Source organism: Lasioglossum baleicum, chromosome 10 (assembly GCF_051020765.1).
Source record: "Lasioglossum baleicum chromosome 10, iyLasBale1, whole genome shotgun sequence".
Classification (NCBI taxonomy): Eukaryota; Metazoa; Arthropoda; class Insecta; order Hymenoptera; family Halictidae; genus Lasioglossum; species Lasioglossum baleicum.
Genome location: NC_134938.1, coordinates 2,873,300 through 2,901,048, shown reverse-complemented (window position 1 = coordinate 2,901,048; position 27,749 = coordinate 2,873,300). Strand labels below are relative to the sequence as shown.

The 27,749-nt window shown below is 40.1% G+C and overlaps 3 protein-coding genes across 9 annotated transcripts in view; 1 reads left to right on the top strand and 2 right to left on the bottom strand.

Moving 5' to 3' along the window:
* The first annotated feature begins 1,050 nt into the window (after window positions 1–1,050).
* On the top strand, window positions 1,051–2,116 carry LOC143213003 (succinate dehydrogenase assembly factor 2-B, mitochondrial-like). 2 transcript variants are annotated; one of them, XM_076432422.1, is made up of 3 exons: window positions 1,051–1,362; window positions 1,420–1,598; window positions 1,673–2,116. In XM_076432422.1, the coding sequence occupies exons 1-3, from the start codon at window positions 1,330–1,332 to the stop codon at window positions 1,941–1,943; spliced, it is 483 nt and encodes a 160-aa protein (XP_076288537.1). In that variant the 5' UTR covers window positions 1,051–1,329; the 3' UTR covers window positions 1,944–2,116. The 2 variants fall into 2 exon arrangements, with proteins under 2 accessions (XP_076288537.1, XP_076288538.1); XM_076432423.1 differs by having other exon boundaries at window positions 1,059–1,362; window positions 1,447–1,598.
* Window positions 2,105–9,399, bottom strand: LOC143212993 (recQ-like DNA helicase Blm). Of its 3 annotated transcripts, none has more exons than XM_076432393.1 (15): window positions 8,072–9,399; window positions 7,762–7,882; window positions 7,071–7,667; window positions 6,066–6,975; window positions 5,870–5,986; window positions 5,628–5,785; window positions 5,149–5,370; window positions 4,636–4,994; window positions 4,311–4,569; window positions 3,840–4,223; window positions 3,617–3,770; window positions 3,283–3,470; window positions 2,886–3,210; window positions 2,615–2,786; window positions 2,105–2,538 (listed from the first exon to the last, which is right to left on the bottom strand). In XM_076432393.1, exons 1-15 carry the CDS (start codon window positions 8,170–8,172, stop codon window positions 2,376–2,378), a joined length of 4,230 nt encoding a protein of 1,409 aa, XP_076288508.1. In that variant the 5' UTR covers window positions 8,173–9,399; the 3' UTR covers window positions 2,105–2,375. The 3 variants fall into 3 exon arrangements, with proteins under 3 accessions (XP_076288508.1, XP_076288511.1, XP_076288509.1); XM_076432396.1 differs by having other exon boundaries at window positions 9,082–9,096; XM_076432394.1 differs by lacking the exon at window positions 7,762–7,882 and having other exon boundaries at window positions 8,072–9,398.
* A 702-nt stretch (window positions 9,400–10,101) lies between these two features.
* Window positions 10,102–27,749, bottom strand: part of Ec (ubiquitin specific peptidase echinus) — a 103,516-nt gene continuing 85,868 nt past the window's right edge. For 3 of the 4 annotated variants that reach the window (XM_076432389.1, XM_076432392.1, XM_076432391.1), the window contains 8 exons: window positions 24,255–24,389; window positions 21,780–21,944; window positions 17,782–17,916; window positions 16,652–16,921; window positions 15,905–16,279; window positions 15,202–15,624; window positions 14,768–15,068; window positions 10,102–14,618 (listed from right to left, as the gene is read on the bottom strand). In XM_076432389.1, the coding sequence (XP_076288504.1) occupies window positions 10,819–14,618; window positions 14,768–15,068; window positions 15,202–15,624; window positions 15,905–16,279; window positions 16,652–16,921; window positions 17,782–17,916; window positions 21,780–21,944; window positions 24,255–24,389 (5,604 nt within the window). In that variant the 3' untranslated portion in view covers window positions 10,102–10,818. The remainder of the gene's footprint in view (window positions 14,619–14,767; window positions 15,069–15,201; window positions 15,625–15,904; window positions 16,280–16,651; window positions 16,922–17,781; window positions 17,917–21,779; window positions 21,945–24,254; window positions 24,390–27,749) is intronic. The other variant, XM_076432390.1, reaches the window with a different exon arrangement.

Here is a 27,749-nt window from a genome sequence, read left to right as displayed (position 1 = left end):
TCAATAAGGTTAAAACCGTATGATTCAACAATAAAAAAAGTTATCGTCTTTTTAAGACTGCCCGAATATTAGTGGGAGTCGCATGTATTATTGAGAGCAGGGCATAAATCTCTTAGAAGGAATGTGGGAAGGCACGCCCACAGAGAATCACACGTATTTTCTGCTCTACCGTAATATTGGCTAAACGGTCATACACACTACGTAGCGTATGCCGGAAAAGTCTAAACATATTAAACATTGGAACTACGGAAGTATCCATGGTGGGGTCAGGCGTGCCGAGCAAGCCTATGCGTCTCAGGAGACTTCTTTTCAGCTGCCAATAATACCTACCTGTTTCTTTTCATTGATAAAAAATATAACTTTAGATTACAGGATTTATAAGTCAAAGTTACAGAAGTAGCTCCTGGAATACAAGTATACAGAATTGTATTTGTATTTAAATATAAAAATTATAAGGTATGTGCGCGCGTCTCAGGAGAATTCTTTTCAGCTACCAATCTATAAGTAAAAATTACAGAAATAGGTCCCAGAATATAAGTATACAGAAATGTATGTGTATACATAAATATAAAAAGTATATAATATAAAACATGTCAGACGTAAGAAATATGTATAATCTGTTTGTATAGAGGATGTTCGACTACAGGTGGAAGAAAATTTAAGGGCTGGTTCTCCATGACAATGCAAGACAAAAATGAAGAATAAAAAAATTGCGATGTCGGCCTCGTTTCTTAGTTATTAACAATTAAAAATCCGCCTGAAATGCGGCAATCCGACCAACAGAGGTGTAGGTTGCGTACGTCATAAAGGCGTGCTGTATAGATAGGTTCTGTTCTATGCTAAAGATGATGTAGGAAAAAAACATATACTCTTCGTTAATAATTGGAAAGAGCTGCTGAAGTAAACTAATTGCTCTAGCTTCCCAAAAATGTTCAAATCGTATAGTACAGTATTAAAAAAGTTATCGTCATTTTTAGAGCGTCTGAATAGTAACTGTAGATACGTTACTGGTTACTGTTTTGGGCGCGCATGTGCGAGAAAACAACCTATATATCCTCTCACTCTCTCACTATGTTCGATCTATTCTTGTATGATTCTTGTATTTTGTCTATGGTACGATTTACGTCAACATCCAGTCAACATCAAATAATTGTCACGCTTGTATTTCATAATAAAAATAAACACAGCAACAAATTTCACATTTATATATATCCATAACATATAACCGTCGATTCTATTACATGTTATGATAGTATATTCTGCGTAACCTCATTGTACATATCAAGTAATAAATTTCGTTTTCGGAACGAGGCAAATACAATAACGAAAATGAATGTTTTTGTAAAATCTGCGGTATCCTCTGTAAGTTCAAATATATAAAATAAAAAGCATTTATTTTATTCTTACGTACAAATAAAGTTATGTCGCAACAATGTGCAATTTAAGGTTAAACCGGTACGGTTGGTTAAAAGTATTGCAACAAGTTCTGTAAGTCATAAAGATGAACCTGGGGATATAATTCATCCGGAAGGCCACGAACCCGGTATACCACCGTATATTGAACGAACTGATGAAAATTCGACAGTGAAAAGAGCTAGGTAGAAATAAGAGGAACTATTTACAATAATATAATTGTATACAACAATTGTATGTATCGCACTATTTCTTGTAGACTAATATATCAGTCTCGTAAGCGAGGTATGTTAGAGAATGGTCTGCTTTTAAGTACATTTGCCAAGAAGTATTTATCTGATTTTAACGATCAACAATTACAACTGTACGACCGTCTCATAAATTTACCATCGAACGATTGGGACATATTTTACTGGGCTACCGAGGCGAAACCCACTCCACCAGAGTTTGATAACGAAGTAATGGATCTGTTAAAAAAGCACATTAAAAACGAGGATCGTCAAGTAAGAATAATGCAACCGGATTTATAGAAATAGTAATACATATTAGTTATTTTCTTTACACCAAGAAAAGTATTGTACTAATATAATAAACTCCCTATTTATTGACTTGAATAGCAAATATATATTTTGTCAATATGTATATAGACATGTAATAGTTACTGTGTAAATATAGTCGTAATAAAAATATATTCTCTCTGTTAGTCGTATAATTATTTAACGCGAATACACATGTTTTACAATCGTTATTAAAAATAAATCTTTATTACAAAACTTCGTATTTATATATATATATATATATACAGACTTGTGAACATTTGTTATAAAAATGATACATAATACTGTTGCATTACTGTGGGCTATGCCAAATGTCTATGAACATGGATAAACTGTACTCTAAATTATAAAGAATTAGTCATAATCAGATCTGTAAACGCGAAGATATGGTACGGATATAGTATCTTAACCAAGTTGTAGGAACCTATTAGGATTTTTAATGAATTCTTTTCGTTGGGTAAAATCTACAAGTCCTGGACCTTTGTTTGACGTTGCTGCCTTTGCTGTTGCCTTAGTTACGGTCTTTGCTTTCGCCGTTGTTTTCGTCGTTGCTTTTCCTTTCCGCGTGCTGCCAATATATTAGGAATTAACATGAAAAATATTAATTAGATTAAACATACAAAACACGTGTTTCTATAATCTACCTCGATGCTGTTCGTTTATACTTTTTAGCACTGTTTCGATAATTGACTCTGCCTTTGCGCTTTCTACCACCTGGCTTGTTAAACGAACCCGAATACGTAGTTGCATCGTTATACCATGTATCGTCGTCGTCATCACCATTACTTTCTGCCTCCTCTTCTTCATTTAATAATACTATACGTCGTTTCAGTAAAACATATTCATTTAATAATAATTACAACAGTAAAAGATGTTATATATATTGTAATTGACATAATAGAAAATTATATTTACCATATTTCTCTGCAGCGTATTTTTGTGTAATGTCCAATAAAGCTTTCCCATATTTCTCAAAGTTTGCCTTAGTAACGTGTGGTATTTGTAACATAGCTTCCTCGCTATCTGGTAGCTGCTGACTCATCGACCGGACAGCTATCATATTCATTACCGAGGATGCAGACACATCGAGAGCACCAGCTATTCCCTTTATTATCTCCATCAGCTCCTTATAACAACGGCTTTCTAGATCTAGTAAGACTTTATCCATTTTGTTTGTGACTGTAGACACCGTTGCTACCGCAGCGTTGCTTCTATTAGATGATCTCATGGGAATCAAGACCTGTCGTTAATGTCATTAAATCGTTGCTATTAAAGTTAATGCTATTATCACTTTTACTAATGTTTAATGTACCTTGGTATCCTTATTCGTCATAAGCTCATTTGCATTGGGACCAATTTTAATGTAGGCAATCGCAATTTCGTTGTTGATGTACATTTGCTCTTGTAAATACTCTTTGAGCACCATATAATGAAGCAGCCGTTCTATGTCGCCCCTGTTCCATGATCTCCCATAGCCATACAGAGGATGCTTATTAACTCCTGCAAAAATAATTGGTGATTACTAGAGGTGTGTCATGAATTCCCGACACTTATCAGATTCGTCTCGGCCTGATGCAATTTACGAGCTTTCCCATATTGGGAACAGAACGATATTAATCTGATATATAGCAAATTAAACCTCCTACCCGACTCCCGAATTTTCTTGAGATCGCTTCCTTTAAATATGTCTGTAAGATATACTATTGTAAGTTTACAATTCCTCGATTGGGTAGTAAGTTCACGCACTCCTTTCATAATTTGTTTCGCAGAATCTGTCGCATCCAACATAGTGAAATCTTCCTAAAAAGATTTACATATTACATATAAAATTTGTATATATTATAATAATTCATTATCTCAATGACTTACTTTATTTCTGCAATTGTCGCACGATGTTGCTTTAGTCGCGATACACTGTTCTCGATCAAATACTTCTCCGAAATAATTTAATTGTAGCGCCCTGCGACAATCTGTTTTATTTTCACAAAACGACACCATTTTAAATAAATTATCCATATGAGTTTTTATCACATTAGGATTCGAGGCATCCAACTCAATCATTTTTCTTATTCTGTGCATATCGGCGTAATTATAAAATAAAATACAGTCTGCGTTTTCTCCATCACGTCCAGCGCGACCACTTTCTTGATAGTAACCTTCAATCGATTTTGGAAGAGCTGCATGCATTACAAAACGTACATTTGGTTTGTCAATTCCCATTCCAAACGCTATTGTTGCACAAACGACTTTAATCTGCAATTTGTCGTACCATATAATAATATAGGATATGCGAAATTACCTATAACATTAAAAACATTCTACGCAAACAATTTTTCATACTTCTTCCGAAATCCATCGACCTTGAATGTCACTTCTATTATTATCTGTAAGACCAGCATGATAACTTAATGCTCGAATACCGTTCTTCTTCAGTTGCATCGCATAATCATCGCAGTCTTTACGAGATAAACAATACACGATACCGCATTCAGATTTATATTTTGTTTTTATCATAGCTATCACTTCCTCCACACAATTTTTCCCTTTCTTTGCAATTATAACGTATCTTAGATTAGGCCTGTTAAAACTGGACATAAACCTGGAAATATAATGTTTTATTACAACATAATATCAACGATATTAAGATTTTATTACATTAACATACCATTTTGGCTTGGTAAGACCTAATTGATGCAATATATCGGTTCTAACTCTTGGCGTAGCTGTCGCTGTCAAGGCAATTGATGGCACTTTCGGGTAATTTTCTCTAAGGCATTTTAACCTTTTGTAATCGGGCCGAAAATCGTGACCCCATTGACTCACGCAGTGCGCTTCATCAATGACGAATCTTGCTAACAATCCCCGCTCGTACAATGTAGCCAAGTAATCGCAAAATTTTTGCGATGCACATATTTTTTCTGGCGTTACATACAATAACTTCAGAGCTGGTTCTTTCTTTGATAGTTCTCTATAAATTCCATCTACTTGAGCACTTGTTTGAGCACACATATGTGCTGCTGGAATCTATGTAAAGTTTATTTTTATATTATAATTGTAATAAGATCATTCCACGTCCAGGATATCGTTCAAATTAAAATACGATAACTAGATCAGTATTTCCAAGTTTGTTTATAAAATGCAGAAGACGGTAAACTATTTTATGTTTGAAAAATCTTACATCGAGGGACGTGAGCTTCTGAACTTGATCGAAAATAAGACTTTTCAATGGAGAAATTACAATTGTTATACCCGGCAACAAAAGCGCCGGTAGCTGATAACACAAGGATTTTCCTCCTCCAGTTGGCATCAATACGAAACAATCGAATCCCAAAAGTGCGGCATTAATTGCTTGCAATTGATTTGGCCTAAATGAATATAATCCAAATTTTTGTCTGAACACCTGCAAATATTACAAATACTATAAATATACCTGCAAATAGTGATGTATATGTGTACATTAAAATTAGAGTTGTGCGAGAATCCGCAAACATCGAGTCGAGAATTTTATTTAGGGTCGGGATGGTTTTTCGAAGATTTTCAGAAACTCAGACGAGAAACCGAATCATCTCAACCCGATATTTTTGAGTTCTCGCACACCCCTAATTAAAATACAAAATATATCTAGATTAGTAATTGAAACGGAAAAATGAACTCGACCTTTAACATTTCTCGTGAATGCGGATACGATTTACTATCAAATTCACCACTGACGCCATCGTTTTTATAATTTCCAGTAAAAATACCCGCCATGGTTTGATTCTTTGTAGATTTCGTATCTTTCGATCCCTTACTATTCACACCATCGTTCTGCGTTGCTAATGTTCCCAATTCCATAAATGTACAATTTTATTTAACCACTATTATTTAGAAAATGAGTGACTTTTATACATAATACTTACCCGAATAATTCAAACCCAAGCTTATATTACAATCTTTATTTAGTGCAGGAAATTGTTCGAATTCTTGAGTTAAACATTCTACAATCTCTTCAGAATATGAGTTATCATCTACATCATCTATAATTAAAATATTAAATATAGATTGCAGCATTTGATTTGTGCAATTAATTATAAGTTACGTATGATATATAGTTACCATATGCATCCTGTATACCACTCCAATCATTCTTAGTTTTTTCGTACATGGATATTGCATTAAACTCGGAACTTTCTTCTTTCTTTTTCTGCATAAACTGCGCACTTCCAATAGTTTCATTTCTTCCCGGTGTGTACATACCAGTAGTTGTATGCATATTATTAACTGTTGTTGTAGAATTGATTTTTCTTTCCTGCGGAAAGCAGGGAGTAGCGTACAGATTTTCTTTAGTTTCGTCTACTTCCGATTTATATGCACTGGTAGGCGTGTGCATGTCATTAGTTATTGCTGTAGCATTGACTGTTTCACATTTTCCTTCTTTCTCCCATATCTGTTCTATTTTCTTCGAGACTTCTGTGCCCACAGTTGCTTTAATGGGTCTTTTCAATTGGAACGCTCTTTTCTTTCCTTGAACGGGTGGGCAACTTATACTATTATCCATTTGTTCTTTTACATGAGATTCATTATTTCTCTCTGATGATGGAAAACATTCTTTCTGCATCGGAGATATTGTACTATCCATTTGGACACCGGTACCATAATTTGAATCGGACAGATTTCCAGCAGACAAGTTAAAGTTATCATTGTCCGAATTATTTACTATCGATTGATAACTTGCCGGTTTCGTAGGTGATCCAAAGTTATTTGTGTTTTCGCATGTCTTGCTACTACTAGATTTTACATCTTCATCAGTTTGTATATGCGCCAACCTCGTCTCGGTCAAACGTATTTTCGCTTTCACATGCTGATGCAGAATTTTCAAATCTTGAAACGTTTGTGCATTAAAATTTGGAAACTTTTCTAGGACAGGCAGTGGAATGCGATCTAGGGCAGTATAAAATTTCTCTAAAATTTCTATTTGAAAGTCCTTCAATTCCTTACACCTGTCTTCTAATTTATTCTTCGTGACCTGGAATCAAATCGTTTTTGCACAGCAGATATAGCAGTGTCGATTTCAATAATTCTTATATCTTTTACGCAATTGTGTTATGGGCAAGTACTTACAGGTACAGAAGACATTATAGGTCTCGTTTTTGCAGACTGAATCCAAGGAGTCAGTTTCTTTCCTAAATCTAACGGTTTCAAATTTAATTTGAAGTCTGGCCCTACCCATCCTTTTTGAGGAGACGAGGTACAACTACTTTTAAAATGCGGGCTACTATCAGAATCTGATATCAGAACATTTTCTTTTTTCACAGGTCTTGTAGTTTTTTTCGGGGTTCTTTGGCTGTCTCTTCCTATTGTTTTCTTTTCTTCCACTTCAATTTTATTTACATTGCTTCCAGGTAAAACTAACGACGTTTGGGACGATGTACGTTGCGTTTCAGATTCATGCTCGCTGTCATTAAGAACTTTACTTTTTCTATTTACGCGCAGAGGGGGTTTTATAATGTCGTCGTCGCTATCCGAGGAATGAATAAATTGAATTTTTGACTTTTGCTTGACTCTAATCACATGTTTCGGTTTGAATGTTGGACTTGACATTACTTTCTCGTCTACGGGACTTGTATGTTCGTCTTTAGATGAGTTAATAGTGTTTTTCTCCTGTGTTTTTGTAGGAGTTTTGATATTGTTGAGGAGGAACGAGTCATCAGAACTACCCTAAAAAAAGATGAAAATTAAATGAAATATACAACATTCCCTTCTTCGAAGAACATTATTATGTATTCTTATATGTGAAGAAAATTTTCCTTACAATCGATATGATACTGGTTCTAGAATTTATTGAATTGTTCTCGGCACTATGAGGTTCACAACTATTAGATGCGTCTAAACTGTTGTTTAACTTAGAATCTGTGTCTATCGATTTCAGGGTACTGTAAAATATGACATTGTGTTTTCTTTTTATTCTAAAGGATGTATCTCGATACGTATGTATACATACGTAATATAGAAATAACAAATACAAATATATTAAATAAGAAACAATTTTTGTATTAAATTTCTAATCTGACATAACATTAGAGATTGTTAATGAAATGTTATGTAAAATACGATTTCGATACCTGGGCGTAGCATCAGACTGGTGATTATTTTTAAATTTTTCAAGGAATCCTTTAAACGTTGGCTGAATTTCTTTCGGACGGGACAGTACATTTTTTGACATTTTCTCGAGTCTTTAGTGATCATTCAATAATCAATTAATCACACGCCTTGAATCTTAAAAACGATCTTTTACAAACGAAGACGCAAGCGTTTAATTATAGTTGGTGTCCCAAATTTGTATTGACCACAATATTGAACATAACGCACAATGATGCCAGCCATAAGATTATTCTAATTTTCATACAAATAAATATTCGTTTATTATACACTGCGTGTCTTTTAACCAATAAACCGGACAAAACACACAGAACATGAGTTAAATTAAATTAGACACATCAGTACGGCGAAGCACATGTATTATAAATTATCTACAAATCACTTTGCTTGGTCTTATTGAAGTTTTCTTATAGAATAAATTGTTTAACCACCACATTTCGAAGTGCTAAAAACGTTAAATTGTAAACCATACACAGATCTGAAGTTAGCAAGTGAACAAGTCTTTTCACTTTTCACTTCCCATGCTTCCCACTGTTTTCTATATTCTACATTCTACAAACATCGCGCATGTAAATATGCGCATGTACTACCAGAGAGGTTATGAGAGTTTCGTGCTCCTTTTTGCCGCCACTTTTGTCAGCAAAGAGTAGGGAAACAACAAGAGACGATCGTCCGAGCGGTACCTTTCATTTTCATTTCGGTCGTTCAACTGTCTCTTTAAATTGGTTGTATATTGTATGCTATTGTATAGGCACGCAGGAAATGTCAATTAACTGGATTTAATATGCTTAGGTCGCGGCAATATCTAATAATTACAAGTCTGTATATTTTAATTTAGAATGTAATATTTATTAACATTGGTTTTCGAAGTATATTCATGTTAATTTTACAAGATTGAAAAGTTAAAAAGAAGAAACCTAATAAAATGATAACTGTAGAAAAAATATTTTAAGAACATTTAACAAATTTTCACCTCGCTGGGGCCCCAAATGAGAACCAAGGAAGGTATGCATTTGATACGTGACTGTCGCGCACCTCTGTGACGTATGCAACGTACACCTCGTTGGTCGTGTTGCCGCATTTTAGGCGGATTTTTATTTGTTAATAACTCTAAATAACGAAGCCTAAATCGCAATTTTATTATTCCTGTAGTCGAACACCCCGTATAATGTTATTGCAAATTCTAAATGTGCAGCTATTAGCTCGATATTACCCTCTATTCATAAGATACTAGAAGTTCTTACAAATAGAGGATAATACCGATTGCCCAGGTCTCACCACGAGGAGGTTGCTGCAAAAGAGACCCGGAAATGCAATATCTCTTTTTGCCCCCTTTCTTACAACGACGGACTTATAATATACAATAAGTCGTAATTATCGCGGAATAAACGGTGTGAATCGGAGAAGAAGTCTTCGATCCACGGGGGACCAAAGGCGAATCAGGCAGAAGGCTCTGATTCTTTCAAAGAGAGAAACAAGAGCGAACAAGAACAGACAGCTCTGGTTCGAGGGTGACGCGGCGCGTACAATGCTTGCTTGTAATAATTCTCGTTTACGAAATATTTTGAAATTACAAATGGAGGTATCTCATATGAAATTTGAAGTAGGAATTGTTGATTTTCATAAAATTATGCTTCAATACTTCTTTATGTACAATATTTCTAGGAACTTGTTGTCCTTGATATTAGTTTTTCTTTTAATATTCAAATGGCAGATGGAACTATTTTATGTATATACAATCCAATGTAAAAATTTGTCATTCGGGGCTGAAATGATTCGCAAAGAACTATTTTGATAGCGCTTTATTCAATGTCATACGGGGGGGAAATCAAGTATTTTTAAAACAAAATACTCATACAAAACGTATAAAATCGTGGATTTGTACAACGATCTAATACGCAGTCGATCGCGCGCGATGTAACGTAATTATTTAAGTACACAATATATTTATTTATATATATATAGAAACATCAACGCCTATTAACATAAAATAAAAAAAAAAATCTTCACGCTTTCATCAGAGATCATATTCTGTCCACGCTTCCGTTACGCTCGCTACGCTTAGCTGTCTCTGGATCTGGTCCTCGACGCTGTCTCTACAATTTAACGATAAGAACTCTTGTGTAGCATGGCTAGTATCACAATTCTGACAGTATGTCTCTCGAACGAAGTACAATGCGACGTCGAACGTGTGCGTAAAACAGAAACGTTAGAAGCTAAGCTTAACTAAACTTACAGCTGCCTACGAACAATCCTTAACGGATACTTTATACAAAGAGAAACTACACAGAGTATACCTAACAATAAGACAATGTTATATACAACCAAAGTGAAGGGAATAATACTTGACGATAATAAAAGAACAAACTTATCCGTCCGGACAGGGTAAGCATTAAACAATACTATCAAATCGAGTACACTTTTTCCTACACGATTTACCATAAATTACAAGCGACGCTAAATACATGATCGATGATACACGTTTAATTAAAACTAACAGCTGCACGACGAAGGTCTTCGATGATACGTGTCTACGCCTAATCTAACTTTGTACAAAACAGGGGACTTTCCTCTATTGAACCGAACAGTTCCTAACGTTGCGAGAAAGAGAGACAGATCAATTTGTCTAGAAAACAACAGAGAACCCTATCATTTCGGTGTAAACGTCTAATCTCATAAAACTCTCGATTCGTTTTGCTATTCGTCGGTTTTAGTTCTTAGGCCGGAAGCGGGACATATAGAAGTCGCAGTCCGAGCAGTAGATCGCCGGTTCGGTGACCTGTTTCTTTCGGCAGAGATGGCAGGGCGCGGTCCTGGCCGCCTGCGTGACTGCGGGTTTCTGCAAGGAAGACGTGGATTGTGGTGCAACCGTGGCGTTGGCCTTCGCGGTGGTCACAAAGTGCATCTGTTTGCTCTGCTTGGACACAGGCGGATGCTGATAGGTCGGGTACTTCATGTTCGACTGTATCTGCCCGTTCTGCAGAGGATTCGGGTAGGTCTGGTTCGGTGCCAAGATGTTCTGCTGATCAGGCTTCTGCGGGGGTCTCTGATAGTTCTCATGCCTCTGTTGGTAATTCTGTGCCCCCTGCTGCTGTTGCTGCTGCTGCTGCTGCGGATAAGAGGCGGGTGGATTCGGCGGCGGTTGATATTGCGGCAACGGCTGGTTCGCTCTGTTTTGCTGAGGAACCGATTGATAAGGATAACCTTGGTAGGAACTGTGGGTGTACTGATTCTGATAAGGGCTGGGCGACTGCGTTGGCTGATACGCGAACTGCTGCTGCGAGTGTTGCACCGTTATGGGGCTGGCGTTGTGGTTCCCGATCCTCTGGTTCACGTTAGGCTGTTGCTGCTGGGACATCTGCTTGTTCACCTGATTGTGTTGTTGCTCCAGCTGGTAGTACGTTTGATAGCTGTTCTTTTGGCACATGGGCTTCTGTTGTTGCACATTGTTCGGAACGTATTGATTGTGCATCTGGCTGGGATACGGGCTGGCTGGTTTCTGCGTTTGAGAGATCGGTATACTCTGATTCCTTGGATGAGAGGTCTGGCTCTGGGAATACGTAGCTTGTACGTAAGGCGTATATCCATTCTGGGAGTACCTGATCTGTTGTTGCAGCTGAGGCGAATACGACGTGGGCGGTTTCGATACGTTCGGGAGCCCCGGGTATGTTTCTCTGACAACATCCTGGCCTTCGTTGTTGTACGAACCGCAAAGTTTCTTGTCCGACAACGATCCCACCGACTCGTTCGAGTTTTGCCTCGCGAAGGTAGGCTTTATCGTGTCTGGAATCGGTACCGGGTTCACGCTTCTCAGTTGATCCTGATAGGGTGTCGCGGGGACGCTGTCGGCCTCGCTTTTCAGTGGGAGAGTCTGCTGTTGGAACTTCATGACAGTACCGTTCTCGCGGCTCAGTTCCGCTTCCTGTAGACTTCTGATCTCTCGGAGAACCTGAGCAGTCTCTGGTTTATTCATTGCCGAGCGAAGCACCCTCTCCAGGATCGGATTTGGTATGTACGAGTCCTTTTCGTCATCCTCCGCCGTCGCCACGAGAACTACCTGGTCGCAGAACGAAACGCTCTTCTTCTTCCCTATTCTGCGTTTCACCTTTCTGGGAGTGATATCTTCTTCGCTCGGCAAGATGGTGGTGTTCTGAATAGTGTTCTGCATGGCGACTTCGCTGATGTCATCCTCGGGATAATCGATCGGCAGACCGTTCTCGTGCGGTAGTGTGAGAGACATCGACATCAGCGCAGCGTTCAGGCCGCTTTGTTGACCATTCGCAGGATTGCTGGCCACTGCGGTGGAGATGAAAGTGTTCTGACTGGAACTCGATTCGAAACTGGAATTCAAGATCGACTGACTCGAAGAAGTCTCGGGTTTCGAGAAGGCAGCTAAGTTTTGCGACGAAAGTTTCAGCGGCCTCGATTCGTCCGCTTGCTGGACGTCTTGAGAGGCATCCATCATCGGCGAGGGGGACCCACAGCTTTGCTTCCCTGGAAGCTTTTGCTCCGTGTCCGTCTTCGGAACGGGTTGTAGTTTGATCTGTTCAAACCTAGCTGCCATATCTTTCACGGAGGAAACAACGCGAGGACAATCAGGCACGTCTCGACCGACTTGCTCGAAGCTTTGTACCAGACTGTTCATCATCAGATCGCTGGTCCTTCTCGCGACTGTCGGGCCAGTGATCGTTGGAGGCGATGACCTAACTTTGGGTATATCTTGATCGAGAGGATTCTGTTTCTTCAATCGTCTCTCAGCCTGTTTGGCCTGTAACTCGCGGAGCCACGTTTCGCTGGAAGATTTCTCTTCGTCTTCTTGGTCCAGTGTCCTCCTATCGTCTCTACCTTTGGTCGCCAAGATCTGATCCCTCTTAACCTGCAACTGAGTCAACAAGGTACTGATCTGCTGGTTCTCCAATTGCTGTTGGTGTTGTTGCATGGAAACCGTGGCTTGCTGTTGCTGATACTGCTGCTGCTGGTACTGTTGTTGTTGATACTGCTGTTGATACTGCTGCTGCTGATACTGTTGCTGCTGATACTGATGCTGGCTGTCCTGAACATGACTGGAAGTGTCATCGATCGGTGGCGGCGGTGGAGGGAAGTCTTCGCTGGCTTGCCTCGAATGGGAAACAGAATGAATCGAAGGATACGGCGGGGGTGGAAAATCTTCGCTAGGCTGCCTCGAATGGGACACGGTCCCATTTTCAGGATACGGAGGTAGCATGTCCACCTGGTTCGGTTGCTTCACCGGACTCTGCTCGTTGTGAACGTCCGCTCGAGTTACCACGAACGTAGGCTCGTACAAGATTCCGTTAGCATACTGAACGACATCATCCTGAATCCGAGGTTTGTTGTTGTAATTCTGACTGGTCGTCGACACATTGTTAGCACTTTGCTCCATGCTGTAGGAGGGTAGAAACGGTAACGAGTGAGACTCGGACGAGTAATCTGTATAGTTCGAGTTCCTGTTGGACCCGTTCGACGAATTTCCGCTGCTCATGTGGTTCCAATAAGCTCCGTTCTGTTCCTGGACCGTGTTAGAGGGATACTGTCCATCGGATTGGTGTATCGACTTGTCCGACTGTTGCTCGTTGTGCACTTCGCCCGAACACTTAGACTTGCTAAGCTGAGAAGTGGTCCTGAGCGGAGGAGGCGGGGGTACCTTCGCCACGTGTAACACTTTGCCGGCGCTTCCGTGGAAGCTTTTTCGCATCAGACGACTTCTCTCCAGGTTCGGGTTGCTCGTGTTGCTAGGGCTGCTGTTGCTGTTCCCGGTGAATTCCAAGTGACCCTCTGACAAGTAACCACTCAGAGACTGACACACCTCGTTGCCCTTCAAACCTACGCTGGAATCGTCCACTGACTGCTTCGGCAAGGTGTTGGAGGAACCTTCCACGCTCGCATTCGTTTGGCCGTCCTGTCCTTCCCGCAGGTCCGGCATGCTTCTGTTCTTCCTCTTGATCAATCCACCCATCAGCAACTTCCTGCGAATCTTGTGCTGCTTCTTCCCTTGTTTCTGTTCCCCGTTAACGGCATTCTGCTGAGGATTTCGAGAATTGCTGCCGACCACGTCGACGCTATCTTTCGACTTGTCGATTTTCGCCCCTTTAGGGGATGGCGAGGATCGCGACGGAGCTATGGAGAAGTCTTTCGAGATGTTCTTGTTCCTCTCCTCGCTACGGGCTCGTTTCTTGTCCTTCTTGTCGTCGTCGCAGCGTTTCGCACGACTGAATAAACCTGTCCTTTGAACCGGCCTGTCGTAGAGCATGTACTCTTCGTCCTCGATCACGTTCACAGCCGTTGCCTTGCTGCGCAGAGTCTTCTTCTTCGGCAGAGTCGCGTAGATCTCGATACTCTTCGCGGCAGGCTTGTCCGCGACCGTGGTCGTCGCGTTTGTCAGAAGTTCTCGACTGTTTTGCCTGGAATGGTTCCCCTTGTCCCGCGAGCTCTGACGAGAGTGCTGGCCGGACTTGCTGTTCTCTCGCGAGTGTCTGCCTTCTGGCGCACCTTCTGAAACGACGGACGTATTACTCGTCTAATTTAGCGGTTGTCCTAAGTGGCTCCAGTTTTTAGCCACTAAATTAATACGACCGTTCTTCGATAATCGAGGCATTGAATAGTTGTACTAAATTGTTGTATTTAACGAGTTGAATACCAACCTTCTTTCTCCCCGTTAGCAGTAGCCTGCTCCTGCAGCATTCTTCTGTGCAAACTTCTCGTTCGCATGACACACGTGTTGTGCTTCATTCTCGCTATGGTGATCGTATGGGGATTGTTGTACGGCGCATCCATTGCGGCTCTAGCTTTGCTGCTGGCAGCGCTGCATAAAGCTACCGCAGTGCTGAGATCTCCAGCATCTTCGGCTGCTCGGGATTTGTCCAACAACGCGTCGGTTTCTTTGCAAAGGCGTTCGCAGTCGTCGCCTGACGATGCTTGGTAGCCTTCCGGGATCTGAGCAAGCTGTGACAAACGGTTTCTATTATTTTCATAAATCTACGACTTAATCTAGTAACTTATTTTCCACTGGTATTAACATATGTAGTTGTTACATAATTTTTTAATTTGTAAGGAAGTTGTGAAGCTCGGTATATACCTGTAGGTTGTGCTTTAGACCCTGCTGAAGTGGAAGGCTATCCGTAGAGGACAAAGAATACGAATCGTATCCAGCATCGTAGTGTCCACTACTGCTGCTGGAGAGTTCTCCAGATTTGCTTGTCGGACTCTTTGGCACCCCCGAGTTCCTCTGCATTTTGTTCACGATGTACAGATACGGATTATCCATGGTTGTCGAGGAACTCGAAGAGGCGCTGTTCCGGTCGCCGGACCAATTTCCAGAATCTCGTCTCCGTGGCACGTTCAAGTGATCCGGAATGCTGATGCCATCCTGTGGCGATGAACCCGCGCTAAGACTACGCGTCAGCTGCATCTGTTGCTTCTTCTGCTGTTGCATTACGCTCTCGACTGCTCGTCTGCTGATGTACTTCGATTCCACATCGCCATCGACCACGTCCACGCCCTTTACGATAACAAAAGATGATGTTTAACGAACACTTATTATTTCAAATGGCTATTTGTTCTTATCTTACTTCAAATGAAATGTGTCCAATCCTAATACATAGAAGCTTTTAAATTCTTAAAGGGGAGAAAGGAGGAGTTAAAGGAGATTTTAGAAAGTTATCTAAAAGCTAGAACATAATCAGACAACAAAGGAAAGTGGAAAGACATTAAAAAGGACTGCAACTAACTGGTTTTTAGTAATCAATGGAACTGGTTGACAATCGTGTACGAAATCTTACTTGATTGCCGAAGATGTTGTTTTGAATGTCGGTCAGGTTCTGGTAATCACTGTAAATCCTACGCTGCGTGTAAAAATGAGGAGGACTATCTGGATTCGGTGTGATGGCACGTCTAGCAGTGCTATTGATCGATGGCTTTTCAGGACTCGGCGTGATCGATCGGCGAACATTATTCTTCGGTGGCGTCTTCAAACCATTTCCATTCGGGAACGGTGTCACTGTTTTAGGTGCGTTTTCCGTGTTGACCGGAGTTCCGCCAGGCGTGGCGTACAGCAGAAGCAGTGGTTGGTATCGTCCTCTTCTGCATTTCTCCACGACCTGCTCCCAACGCGGACCGATCTCCTTGACGGTGGCATCGTCGAAATAAATCCACACCTACGAACGAAAATCAACAAATTATATTAACGTTTTATTCTCCGTCGATTATAGTCTCCAACCTTTATATCGATATCGAACATTTTCCATGATGTGGAATAACATTCTAGTCGTTGTACTGCGTTCGTAGCGTTTTTAAATTTAAATTCAAAGATAAATATTTGTAATTTGTCTTAAATCGATTTTGCAGAATGGAAAATATATTGTTAAATAAATATTTTGACTTTATCTTTGAATTTCAATTTTAAAACAGAGAGTTAAGTATAAATCAATTTATAACTGCAGGCCTGTAGGCGAAATAAAAATTCTGTCCTGTTTGTTTTGTGGAAATGGTTAAATAAATTGTCCGAGAGAGTAGGAACATATATTAACCTTCAGTTTAGTGTGGAAGAAGAACGTGGAGTAGTGTTTGCCGTAATATGTGACTACACCAACGAGATTGTGCACAGTCGAAGCACCCCATCGGGAGTCTACCACACTGTGGAAAACGTCGCTCAGCCGAAGAGATGTTCCCACGGTTGCGAAAACATCCATAATGTGTTCCAACGATGGCCGTTCGCTATCCCATACTACTCCGACGGAAACGATTTCCGGCCGATTCATCAATGTCCTGCAGATTTGGATTTTGGCTCCGCAGGAACTCTGGAAATTTGCGAAAAATACCATTTTCAATTGGAATTCTACTTCCTGTAAACGTTTATCCTTCAAACCGGAGGAAGCAAACTATCTTTGCAAAAGTTATTTCTGTATTATACAAATTGACATGTATCTGTTAGGCGTATAAATTAATTAATAGCTTTCAGAATTAATCTTTCAGATTATTTTGGAAAGTAGAATTATATAATTGTTATAATTGTTGAATGTATAATCAAATTTACAAAGAAGGGGCTACGAATTAATTGCACACTTGATATAATAAAAACGTTAAAATATTTTTATATCATAAATTTGTCATTCGAAATTGCACTGCTGGAAGGCAAAACTATGAACACAGACTACGAATCTTTATGCAAAATAAAAATTGTCTGCTATCAGTTACGAGAATTTCTTATCTTAACAATTTTAATAAATAGTAAATAATAATATTAAATTCGTCTGATGTTCTTTGATTGTGAGTTTCACCTAATCACTTTCATAATTTGATTTGATTTGATAAGCGGTAGGTTATCAAATACCTTGAAACAAAAAGAAATGAATCTTGCATCGAACCACAGAATATCGATTGCACAAAATTCGGATAACTTTTTGTTCGCGCCGAATTCCGATGGGACGTGAAGCGTCCCCGAATACCCAAATATGCAATGTTACTTGTCGGCGGTGTTCTACTTCAAAGAGAAAGTCCATACTGAAAGGCTATTATTTCCAAGTAAGGTCCGAGGCACCTGATCTCGCCGACCGGATGAGTAAGAACTCGCATCACCGGAACTGTCGTTTCAGGTGTAAGACTGTGATAGTCTTGAACAGGGGAAGTCCCGATTCGTAAAAGTTTGTGCGTTACTCACCGGACAGTCTCGGATGTCGCCCATGCCTCCAGCTTTTCGGAGGAGCTGTCCGAAAAGATCCGGGCTGTTTCGGGAACTCGGTGGCGTTTGCCTCGCTTGCGAAGTTAACGCCGATGCTGACACGTAATGGACCATCTGTGGACCGAGGAAGTCGACGTAAGAACCATTAATACCTGTGCGATTATCCTATACGTAGAAGTATTCTACTTCTTTGAGATTATCCTTGATTCTCTTATCGGAGTTACTATGCTTAGTAGACTGCGGATTTTTACGCACAATAAAAAATGTTTGCATTGATTGCTCGACACAGGAGCCAAATAAAAATTGTGTTCGTCTTTTAATTATCCCAGTTAGCTGAAAATGATGCATTGATGCCCTTAAATATTTTTAACACGTCCACAGCTTTAAATTGCATGTTCCCATTTTTGTCATAAATGCATAAAATCCGCAGTCTAATGATTAATTAGACGCTAGAGAATGAAAATTTAGGTGGAACGTTTGTAACTTTAAACGTCAAGTGGCTTCAAGGCTTTTTGAATTATTTTCTCGAATTTATGTTTTAGAAAATATGAAATTAGGAATACACTGAAAAATTATTGTGAAATTGATCTCCAGGTTCGGATAAATTTGAATGTGATTGGAAAAGCGGGACTAGGAGTTTTTAGCTGGACATTTTCGCTCCTATTGTGAATCGTTTAGACGGCTTGCAACAGCAGTCACTCGGAGACGGTAAAACCGATCGGCCATGACCGATACGAGATTGCAACGAGTTTCGCGTTTTTACAATCGGCCGACAACAGCGTTACGAGTACACGAAGGGGGAACAACTCCACCCACGTGAGATGTTGTGCTCTGCACTCGATTATGCGGGCCGGCGTGCCGCGTACGTGCTCGAAAGGGCACTGCTTTTCTTTCTCGTGTCAGAAAGCATGCAGTCTCCGGCGTAATTGTCTATTAAAGTCAAAAATATCTGCAGTCGAACTTGCAAGAAGTGAAAACTCGAACTTCCAAGTCTAAATCAAAGGCTACAGCCGAATAAAGGAGGCAGTGATCTGCGACAAAAATCTGAGGAAAAGTTATGAACATTGCATTGTTCAAGAATTGTTTGTTAAACAGAATGAATGTTTTGTTAGGCACACTAAATGCATCCAGAATTAGGCATCGAGAATTTCCAAAAAGCCCGGCTGAAACACTTTCCATGAAGCATAAGCTTGGCTGTTTAAGAAAAAGTACGGCCGTAACGAGCGATCCAATTTTTCCCAACGCGTCGGGCATGAACTTCCCGGAAAATTGTATAATTTCGTTACAGAAAAAGTGTAATTATGAAGCAGTGTGGAAGAAAATATGGGTTTCCTTATTGCGTTCGTTCGGGGCGACCGACGGACTTACTTTCTTGCCCAAAGTTCGTGGGAACTAATTTCATGCCGGTAACTAGAAATTTAATTAACCCTTTCATGCTCCACATGGTAGTTCTAAGATAACGCTTCTCTGCGCGAATTCTTCACACTGTTATTCTCTCGATCTCCGTGATAGTCCAGAAATTAAACAGTCCCACAAATGAATTTTTAATTACAACCCTTCACCATTATGAGAATTTTTTAAAATATTAGAAACAGTGTGCTCAGAAAATCTCATCATACATCGAACACTCGATTGTTATTGAAATAATTAACCCCTTCAGGGATGAATTCTTCAAAGTGAGAACACAGTTGCTTAATATTTTGTTTGATTAAAATATTATCAAATTATATAAATAAACTTATGGAGGTTATGAGGCTGGAAGGAGCGACTCCAGCGCTAGCGTTTTTCCAAGGGGTGAGCTACGGAATGGAACGACTGGCTGTTCCGATATTTCCAATTATCGAATAATCTAAACCGAGGAAGGGAATTGCCAAGGGTTTCGCTTTCCTCGGCAACTGAGCCGGAAACAATCGCCGGGGAAACTGTTTGCGCGGAAGGCGATAAAAGTTATTCGAGCATGCGTCGCGGTGATTAAATTCTACGATCTCGTGATCGCCAGTGGTGCGGAAACCTTTTTTATTCTAGTCGCGAGTGTCGCCGAAATAATCAACAAGCAATGAAACGGAACGGTGCTCGAGCCGATGAGTTCGGGGCTCGACCGATTTCCATGAAATTAACTCGAGGACGACGAAATCCGGAAGCCAACAGAAAATGTCGAAATTTGATGCAACCACGAAAGAAACGCCTGATAAATATACTACAACGTGATGATCATTTACGATTATTGAGATTGTAAAGATGCATCCATGAGGAATTGCTCAACAAATGTATATTTTAAAAAATGGCTACAAATTTTGAATAAACACATTCTTTTTTTCTATGAAGGAATGTAAAATGGTCACTTTGAGTGCTCCGCGAACCTAGTGGTAAGCCAAACAAACAAATATTGACTTACTTTTGAGTGAAACGGCTCATTCGAGAGTCTATTTTTGACGAAACCCAAGAGAACGCTCTTCACGCTAATCGCCACGGTTACCGCGAGAGCAAAAGCGTTCGTCATTTGATTACGCTTCCTCAAAATCCTAAGCTCCGTTCCAGCCAATCGATCGTGACCAACGAACCATCAAATCCCGATCGGTTTAATCCGTTTACATACATGGCGGCGACTTGGCTGTTCAGTATCTTAGAGCGCTTAGGCTTCTCAGCTAAGTCGCTTAAACCCACTAAGAGGTGAAACTTCCCTCTGTTCTCCTCGTTTTCCTACCTGCCGTACCTGGCCCCACCCTCTTGCACGTCGATTTAAGGGTTTCCAGAGGTAAACAAAGGGATTCAGCTTTTGCAGGATCTTTCGATCGCTTTTCTCCGCTCCACCTGCTCACCGACCAACGTGGGAAAAACGGAAAAGCTACGCTCGCGGCTCTGTAGAAAATTCGCGTCGACAGATGCTGCGGAGAAAAGATCCCGAGAAACTATTTCCTGCTCTATCCTTGAGGTCTGATGGAAAGTTTCGCAAGAAACACGCTCGGTCTCTGCAAGCCATAGCTATCTGCGCGCTGCGATTTTGATTGGTTGGCTGAGCGAAGATTATAGAATGTCCTCGAACGACTGCGCGCAGAGATGTCTGCTTCGATAATGAAGAATGAGATGAAAGAGGCGCGAAAATATTGTTGAAATCTATTTAAATATTTAAACCAGGGGTTGGAAGAATTGTGAAACTTTTTGATGCGGTTTGAAACGTGGAATGTTCTTTAAACTATGCTCTCGCGTTCTCTGTTCTGTTGGGGATGGAAAGATTCTTGAAAGTAGCAGTGTTAGAAGGAATAGACATTTTGTTCGGTGATTTTGAATGTGGTCATCATTGTGCCCTGACTGTGGATTTTCCTGTAAAATACAAGTTCCACACCCTCGGCAAAATTGACTCTGATCTTGAATTTCAAGGTGCAAAGGTCAACAATTGTTTTTATCGTATTCTACTTATCGCAAAGCTAGAAAGTGCAAAAGAAACCAATCGCGTACCTCTTCTAAAATTACGATGAAGTTTTTTCATTATCAAACTGATTTTATTTCTATTAGATCATCATTTCTCACATCCAAATGGAGTTTATATGTATAGCGTGCTATTGATGAAGCCGTTGGAAATTATTTCTTTTCCGAAAATATAATACAAATAAAATTAGTTTTCAAGAGAACACTTTTTACCCTTCTGACGAGTAGAATAAGGCGCGATGGAAATAATTGTTGACCTTGAAATTAATTTTGCTTTCTTACGTCAATTTCCACCAAATGAAGGGTGTAGAATCACGCTTACATTTCTTTACACCCTGTACAGGTGAATGTTTACTGTAAAACTCTGTACAGCATACGTTTCATTGTTTTCAGTCGTAGCTCGTAGAACCGAAGATTGGAGGAGACTCCCGATCCGCCGAGATCCGAGTGTAGCGTCGTCATTTTCCGATTGAAGCGGTTCGAAATGATTTCACCGTCATTAATCTCCGTTTACGATCCCCGTCGCAAATAATAACGAGCATTAAACTGACCTGTGTAAAAGGCAGAGGTTCCGAAGTGGCGCCGCAGGCACCGCAAACGCTTTGCTCGACGAGCGTCATGGCAAACTTCTGGTGTGGCACACAGTGTCTCGCGCTGCACATGTCCTCCGCTTCTCCATTCGCGATGTGAAGGTGTATTCGCAGAAGAATGTTTTCCTGTAACGAGATTCCGTTGATACGACTCTGTTCGTCATCATGATAATAGCTAAAAATAGGGGACTCGCCGGTAATCGTTTATCGATTACGGTTACTCGAATGGATACGGGACGATCGTCATCTAACTAGCTTCGTTCTCCCGATCTTTCGCGTAGTTTCTGGAAAATTACGTTCGCATTGTCTGTACGCAGGTTGAGTCTTGCGACGCGACGACTTCAAATTACTCTTCGGTTATTTCATACCTATAACTAAAATATTGTTGTAGATTGTTACTGTGACTTGCGGCATATTGTTCTGGAACAACTTGCCCTTGAAATATAATTCTTGTTAAGTTATTGTAATCTGTATAATTATTAGCACATTTTATTGTTTAGTGACAACTTGCCCCACAACGGGACAAAATGTTCCGCTTCGCCCAACGTCAAATAGTAAATGAAAAAGTATAGAAAACCTATTACAATATTTTAATTGTAAGGTTAGAATTTTAAAATATAATAAATTACTCGTTAAAGATAAGAACATCTATACCATTTCTACGTAATTTTATATGTTTCTTCAAAATTGGAACTTTCAGCCCCAGTTGGTCCTTCTGACCAATTTCAGAAAAAGTTAACTTGTCGTGAAGGGTGCGCGGAGGCTGTTCGGCGCAAACTGCAAAATCGATCACATGTTGCGCCTATAAGGAAACGAACCACCGGATCGAATGGTTTTTGCTAATCCTACGGAATTATTAGCTATTACAGGAGCCGGTATAAGCGCGAGCATAAATCTCTCTCCCCGTCTCTCTCTTGCTCCCTTTCGACATTCACGCCGTGCCCGCCGAACGGCGATTTCCTTCGCAGAGGCGATTTTCCGAGTGGTTTGCGATACTGAATATTCCGACAACCGAACGGAGAACCAGTTCTCCGTTATAATTGCTAACTATACCGCGGATTGCCTCAACGATACCTACACGTAGGTGAGCTCTAAGCAAATACAGAGCCCGACGGGAGACCACTTTCTCGTTTACACCGCGGACTCGCGTATAATTATGCGTGCACGTGCGTGTGCGTGTGTCGACACTGGTTCGCGTTGAATAAAATGAATGTAACGTTACGAACGCAGTCTCTCTACCAGAGTACTATAATCAATCTAACTAAGAACGCTGGCGATCGAACCACTCCGTTATCTCCGAACGCAGGAACACGCTGCTGCTCGAGTTACGCGTTGCGCAATTAACAAAAATTAAACGCTTTGTTCGGCCCCGCTGCTGCCACCATAATCTACCGTCGACACCGCTGCAAATCTCTCCCGATACCCTAAGTATTATTGATGACTGCCGATCTTTGTGCAACCAGAGAATTGTCTTTCTTTAACCTTCACTCTGCGTACATATATTCTAATGTTAACCCCTCTACTGGGGTGTAATCACACCCCTGCAAATATTTTTAGTGCAAACTCTAAAGAAAAACTTTGATTCCGTAAGTATTTGTGAAATTTTAATGATTTTCATGACGATAGCTCTATGAAAAGATTACAAAATTTAATATGATAGCATTGCTAGGAAGATTTTGGAAATTTTCCATTCGGTAGTCTTTCTAATTCTTAAAAAGCTGTTCGGATTACCTACAGACTAAAAGAAAGTCACGCGGAAATTATTATTATTATAAATTTCCTCGTGACTTTCTTTTAGTCTGTAACTAATCCGAACAGCTTTTGAAAGCAAAAGGTGTAGAATATTACTTTTTGAAAGTAATTGGCCGTAGCTAGGGCAGTTTATGTTGTAGAAGTGAAACTGGTTTGAGGGAGAGCTAAATAGTTTTCGATGCTCTAAATTCTTGTGTTGCTGCTACGCGCCTGGATACGAGCATGTAGTCTCGTGCAGTAGCTGAACCATTTATTCAGTATTACTATACATATACAATGATTATAAAGTGCGACATTATAAAATAAGAAATGATAAATGTCGATTGTCTTCGTTATAATTTCATTGTCATTGTCGTAACAAAGTTAGTCTGTTTGCGATTGCCCAGAAATATGTTAATCCCAGAATATCGCAACTTGGACTAATGAGAAGACGATCGTTCGCGTTTCCATCGAAGATCTTTCAGCAGAGGAGCGTACATTTAAGGTCCGGACCTGGTAGTTATCCGCGTCCTAATTCGACAAATCAAATAAAGGAGAAAAAATCGATTGGCATTCTAGGTCGAAACGAAATTGCGAAGTGTCTGGTGTACGCGGGACCGAAACCCGTTTTGCCTAGATCCGCGCGGGTTGGCTGTCGCGGAACGCACATAACAGGCCAAAGGGAACGAGGTAATTGATACTTACGAAACATTCCGCCGCATCGTCCATGAATCCAAGTTGGAACCTTTGTTGATCGAGAAAACTCTCGGCCAAAGCTCGGCGCAGAGTGTCGGGAGGCAACGCGCTCTCTTGCGAAAACTGGAGCTGGGAGAACAGGTCCTGGAGCAAACAAGGTGATGCAGTCTTTTAGTCGAAGCCCTCGAACTAGAACGTTATGTAGACTTAACAGTATGTATGTTTACGCACCACTGAAAGTCAATAATTCACGTTGCTTTATAAAAATAACAGGAATGCAGCTGTTTACATTTTTAGCGATTTTTGTTGCAGTATGTGCTCGAAGGAATTAATCTATTCAATAACTATGAATGAATCTTTACACTCTTTATAATCGTAATGACGATTCTCATGTTCAAGAAACACACTCTTTTTGCGTTTCCGATTCTCGGAAAATTTTAAATTGTGATCATTTCGTAAAAACAAGCACTACAACCATAAGCCCGGACTCATTTCAAAGCTTGAAAGCTTACTTTCACAATGTTCATTTTCCTCGAAGATACTTTTACGGGATTTACACAATGGCAGGAAACTGAATTTTTCCTTAACAAAAATGCTGCAAATTCAAACGTCTTCAAACACTTTCGCTTTTCATGATTTTTGCGAATTTGTCACAATGAGTTATGGAATTGGAGACGTCTGTTTTGAAAATGAGTGCAAATTTATTGTCACGCGATCATTTCTTACGAAATTACCACGGTTTAAATATAAACTTTTCGAGAGTCGAGTATTTAGTGTTCAAATACTTCTTGGATCCCCTGTAATATTTGTACGATGATCATTTCTGGTGGAAAAGGTTCCCCGACGCGACAACCGGATGTATTGTGTACAGAATAGGATATGAACAATGGCGAAGTCCTTCCACGTATTAGGAGGACTGTTCAAATAGTCCCTTTTTTGTACATAGAGCACGTGGCACCGCGTGGAATATCAAGATACACGACACTCCTAAATTATCTGATCACGACGTCTCGAAAAATTTTATTACTCTGTACATAATAGTATATGCGATTTTACAGCCAAATGGATCAATCAAAATTACCATTAAGATTCTACGCACTGTAAGCATCGAATAATAACAAATTTTTTTACGTTATCCGAATTTAAATATTCAGATACTCGTTATATTCGATGTTTAATATACGCGTATATTATCAGACTGTATAAACGAGTTTCTTTCAAGAAATATGGGTGAAAAACTGGCTATGAATAAGGTAAGCCACGTCAAAGAAATAAATTTCCTGCTTTTTAGTGGGCATACAAAATGCCGGTTTCCTGAAGACGCTTATTAATATTCATGACTACCAAAACATGTTTCCATATTACAGTGTCGTCGTCCTGGCGTCAGCTTTTTTCTTGTTTCCTTTGTACGAAGTCAAGTGTCAGTTCCTCTGAAACGTGTATCAATTCACCAATAGAAGATATACAATCTGTAAATAGTTTTTTAATATGCATATATTGGATGCGCCAGTTTGTTTTTACAATTTTTAAGTTCAGATTCGTAATCAGCGGCTGGAAACTCTAATATTTATATCGCTCACATGCACAAGGAAAACATCACAAGTAAAAGAATACAAAGTTTACAGGAGACCGCTACAAAGAACAAATAAATAGAAAAAAAATAAAATTATATATAAAAAAACTAAAAAGTTAGAGTTGTGACACGTTTTTCGTATGCATGAGCGATATCTATTTTTGTCCACATTGAAGCTCGTTTCGAGATTTTGGCCACGGCTTCGCGATTTGGAAACAGTGTACAACGTCCGGACCGTATCAACTGCAAAAGGAAACTCATAACGCCCACGCACTCTCAATTTCCCATTACATAAACGTATGCAAATCCGGTATATGTAAATCGGATCGGCGACCCGAACGAAATCCCCCGTTTAGTCATCGCGAGAAGCGAACGCCCCGTTTCTTTTCCCTTAATCAGCATATCGCCGTGGCATGAATGAAACGAGCGGCCGCGAATCATTTCGAAACCACCATAATGAATTTTGAAACTTTCGTGCCGTTAGATTTACAACGCGGGCGACTGGAACTCGCCATTATAAAGCTTTACGCCTTCGACGTATTATCGTTAGGAGTACGGTCCTAAACTTTAATTTATTGCGGCGCCACTGAATTTTACCTAGCACGTTTGCCCACTGGTTTCCTGACTTGACAGTGATGGACGTATCATAAACTCTCATAAGGGATTGGAAGGACAATGGGCGAACCTTGTAACCACCCTTGCAGGTGCATTTTCATTGATATAAACAGCGCGGTGGAAAATTATTTGTTCCAACTCGTATAGATTGTTTTACAAAAAATTACAACATTCAATTTATTTAAATTTCTCAACATTTTTATGACAGTATGTGCTCGAATGAAGAAATTTATTCAATAAACTTTTTGACAGATCCACAGACTAGTACCGATACAAGATTCAAGGATATTTTACAGAATTATCGTACTACTTTCTCCAATTGGTAAAAATGCATTCCCCTCAATCTGATCCTCAGGCAACGGATGTTTATGCAAAATAAAAGATTTCTACCCGAATAATGTGATAGTTTTAAGTAACGCCTATGCCTACCTACTGTCCGATGATAAAACATGAAGTATTTTTTAATTTGTCCAATGTTTTTACTGTTTTAAATTGCACCTATTTATTTCTGTTATAAATGCATAAATTCCGCTGTGTCTACTGATCCTCGTGAAAGAACACATTGTAAAAAAACGTGAATTCGCACAAAAATCCGCCTGACGGTGAAATTCAAGGATGCTTCGAACGATTATCTGTTTTATCTCGCGGAGACCGCAAATGAGTGTAAAACCGCAACGAGGAAATTTCTACGGGTTTTCCCCGGAATGCGTTCTCCGTAGACGATTGTGCAAAAATATTTCTGCAGATAAGTCGCAATCCGCGCGAGCTAAACGAGTTAGTTTCGTAACCGATCTTCGAGAGATTGGTCACACGTAGGAAATCAACAAGTACCGCTTCAGGGTGGTTGCTCAACGATGTCTCGTTAGAGAAATGGACAAAAAGACCAGAAAAACTCTTGACGAAGAAAATACGTGACTGAAAACTATGCAACGAATTGGATAATGTCAATTCTCCCGCGACGTTTTAGGAAATCGATACGCAGCGTGCGATTTATAAAGCGCGTTACGCGTGTGTGTGACGCTGTGTGGCGAACTGTTAATTTTGATAATGTGTAAAGAGAAATACTTGGTTTCTAACGTTCCCATAAAAAGTTTAATCGCGGGCTGAATGAACCACAAATGGTAGAGCGAAATGGTTGAACGAAAGTTGTTCGATCGGTATCTAGTGCCGAGAGTGGAGACAATGGTAATGGTAATGACTGCAAACTGAACGTCCACGCGCGTCGAGAAGGATGTCGCACCTGTTCAAAGCAGGTTAGAGCCTGGCATCGGAAAAACCAGACGGCCCGCAGAAACAGCATTGCTGCGCGAGTGAAA

Bases quoted from the DNA above. Each gene is read 5' to 3' on its own strand.
- LOC143213003 (XM_076432422.1), top strand. From the start codon at position 1,330: ATGAATGTTTTTGTAAAATCTGCGGTATCCTCT. The intron at 1,363-1,419 runs GTAAGTTCAAAT...GTACAAATAAAG, and splicing joins TAAAATCTGCGGTATCCTCT to TTATGTCGCAACAATGTGCA. The intron at 1,599-1,672 runs GTAGAAATAAGA...TATTTCTTGTAG, and splicing joins TCGACAGTGAAAAGAGCTAG to ACTAATATATCAGTCTCGTA.
- LOC143212993 (XM_076432393.1), bottom strand. From the start codon at position 8,172: ATGTCAAAAAATGTACTGTCCCGTCCGAAAGAAATTCAGCCAACGTTT. The intron at 5,987-6,065 runs GTAACTATATAT...TTTTAATTATAG, and splicing joins TGGTATACAGGATGCATATG to ATGATGTAGATGATAACTCA. The intron at 3,211-3,282 runs GTACATTAAACA...CATTAACGACAG, and splicing joins TGACGAATAAGGATACCAAG to GTCTTGATTCCCATGAGATC.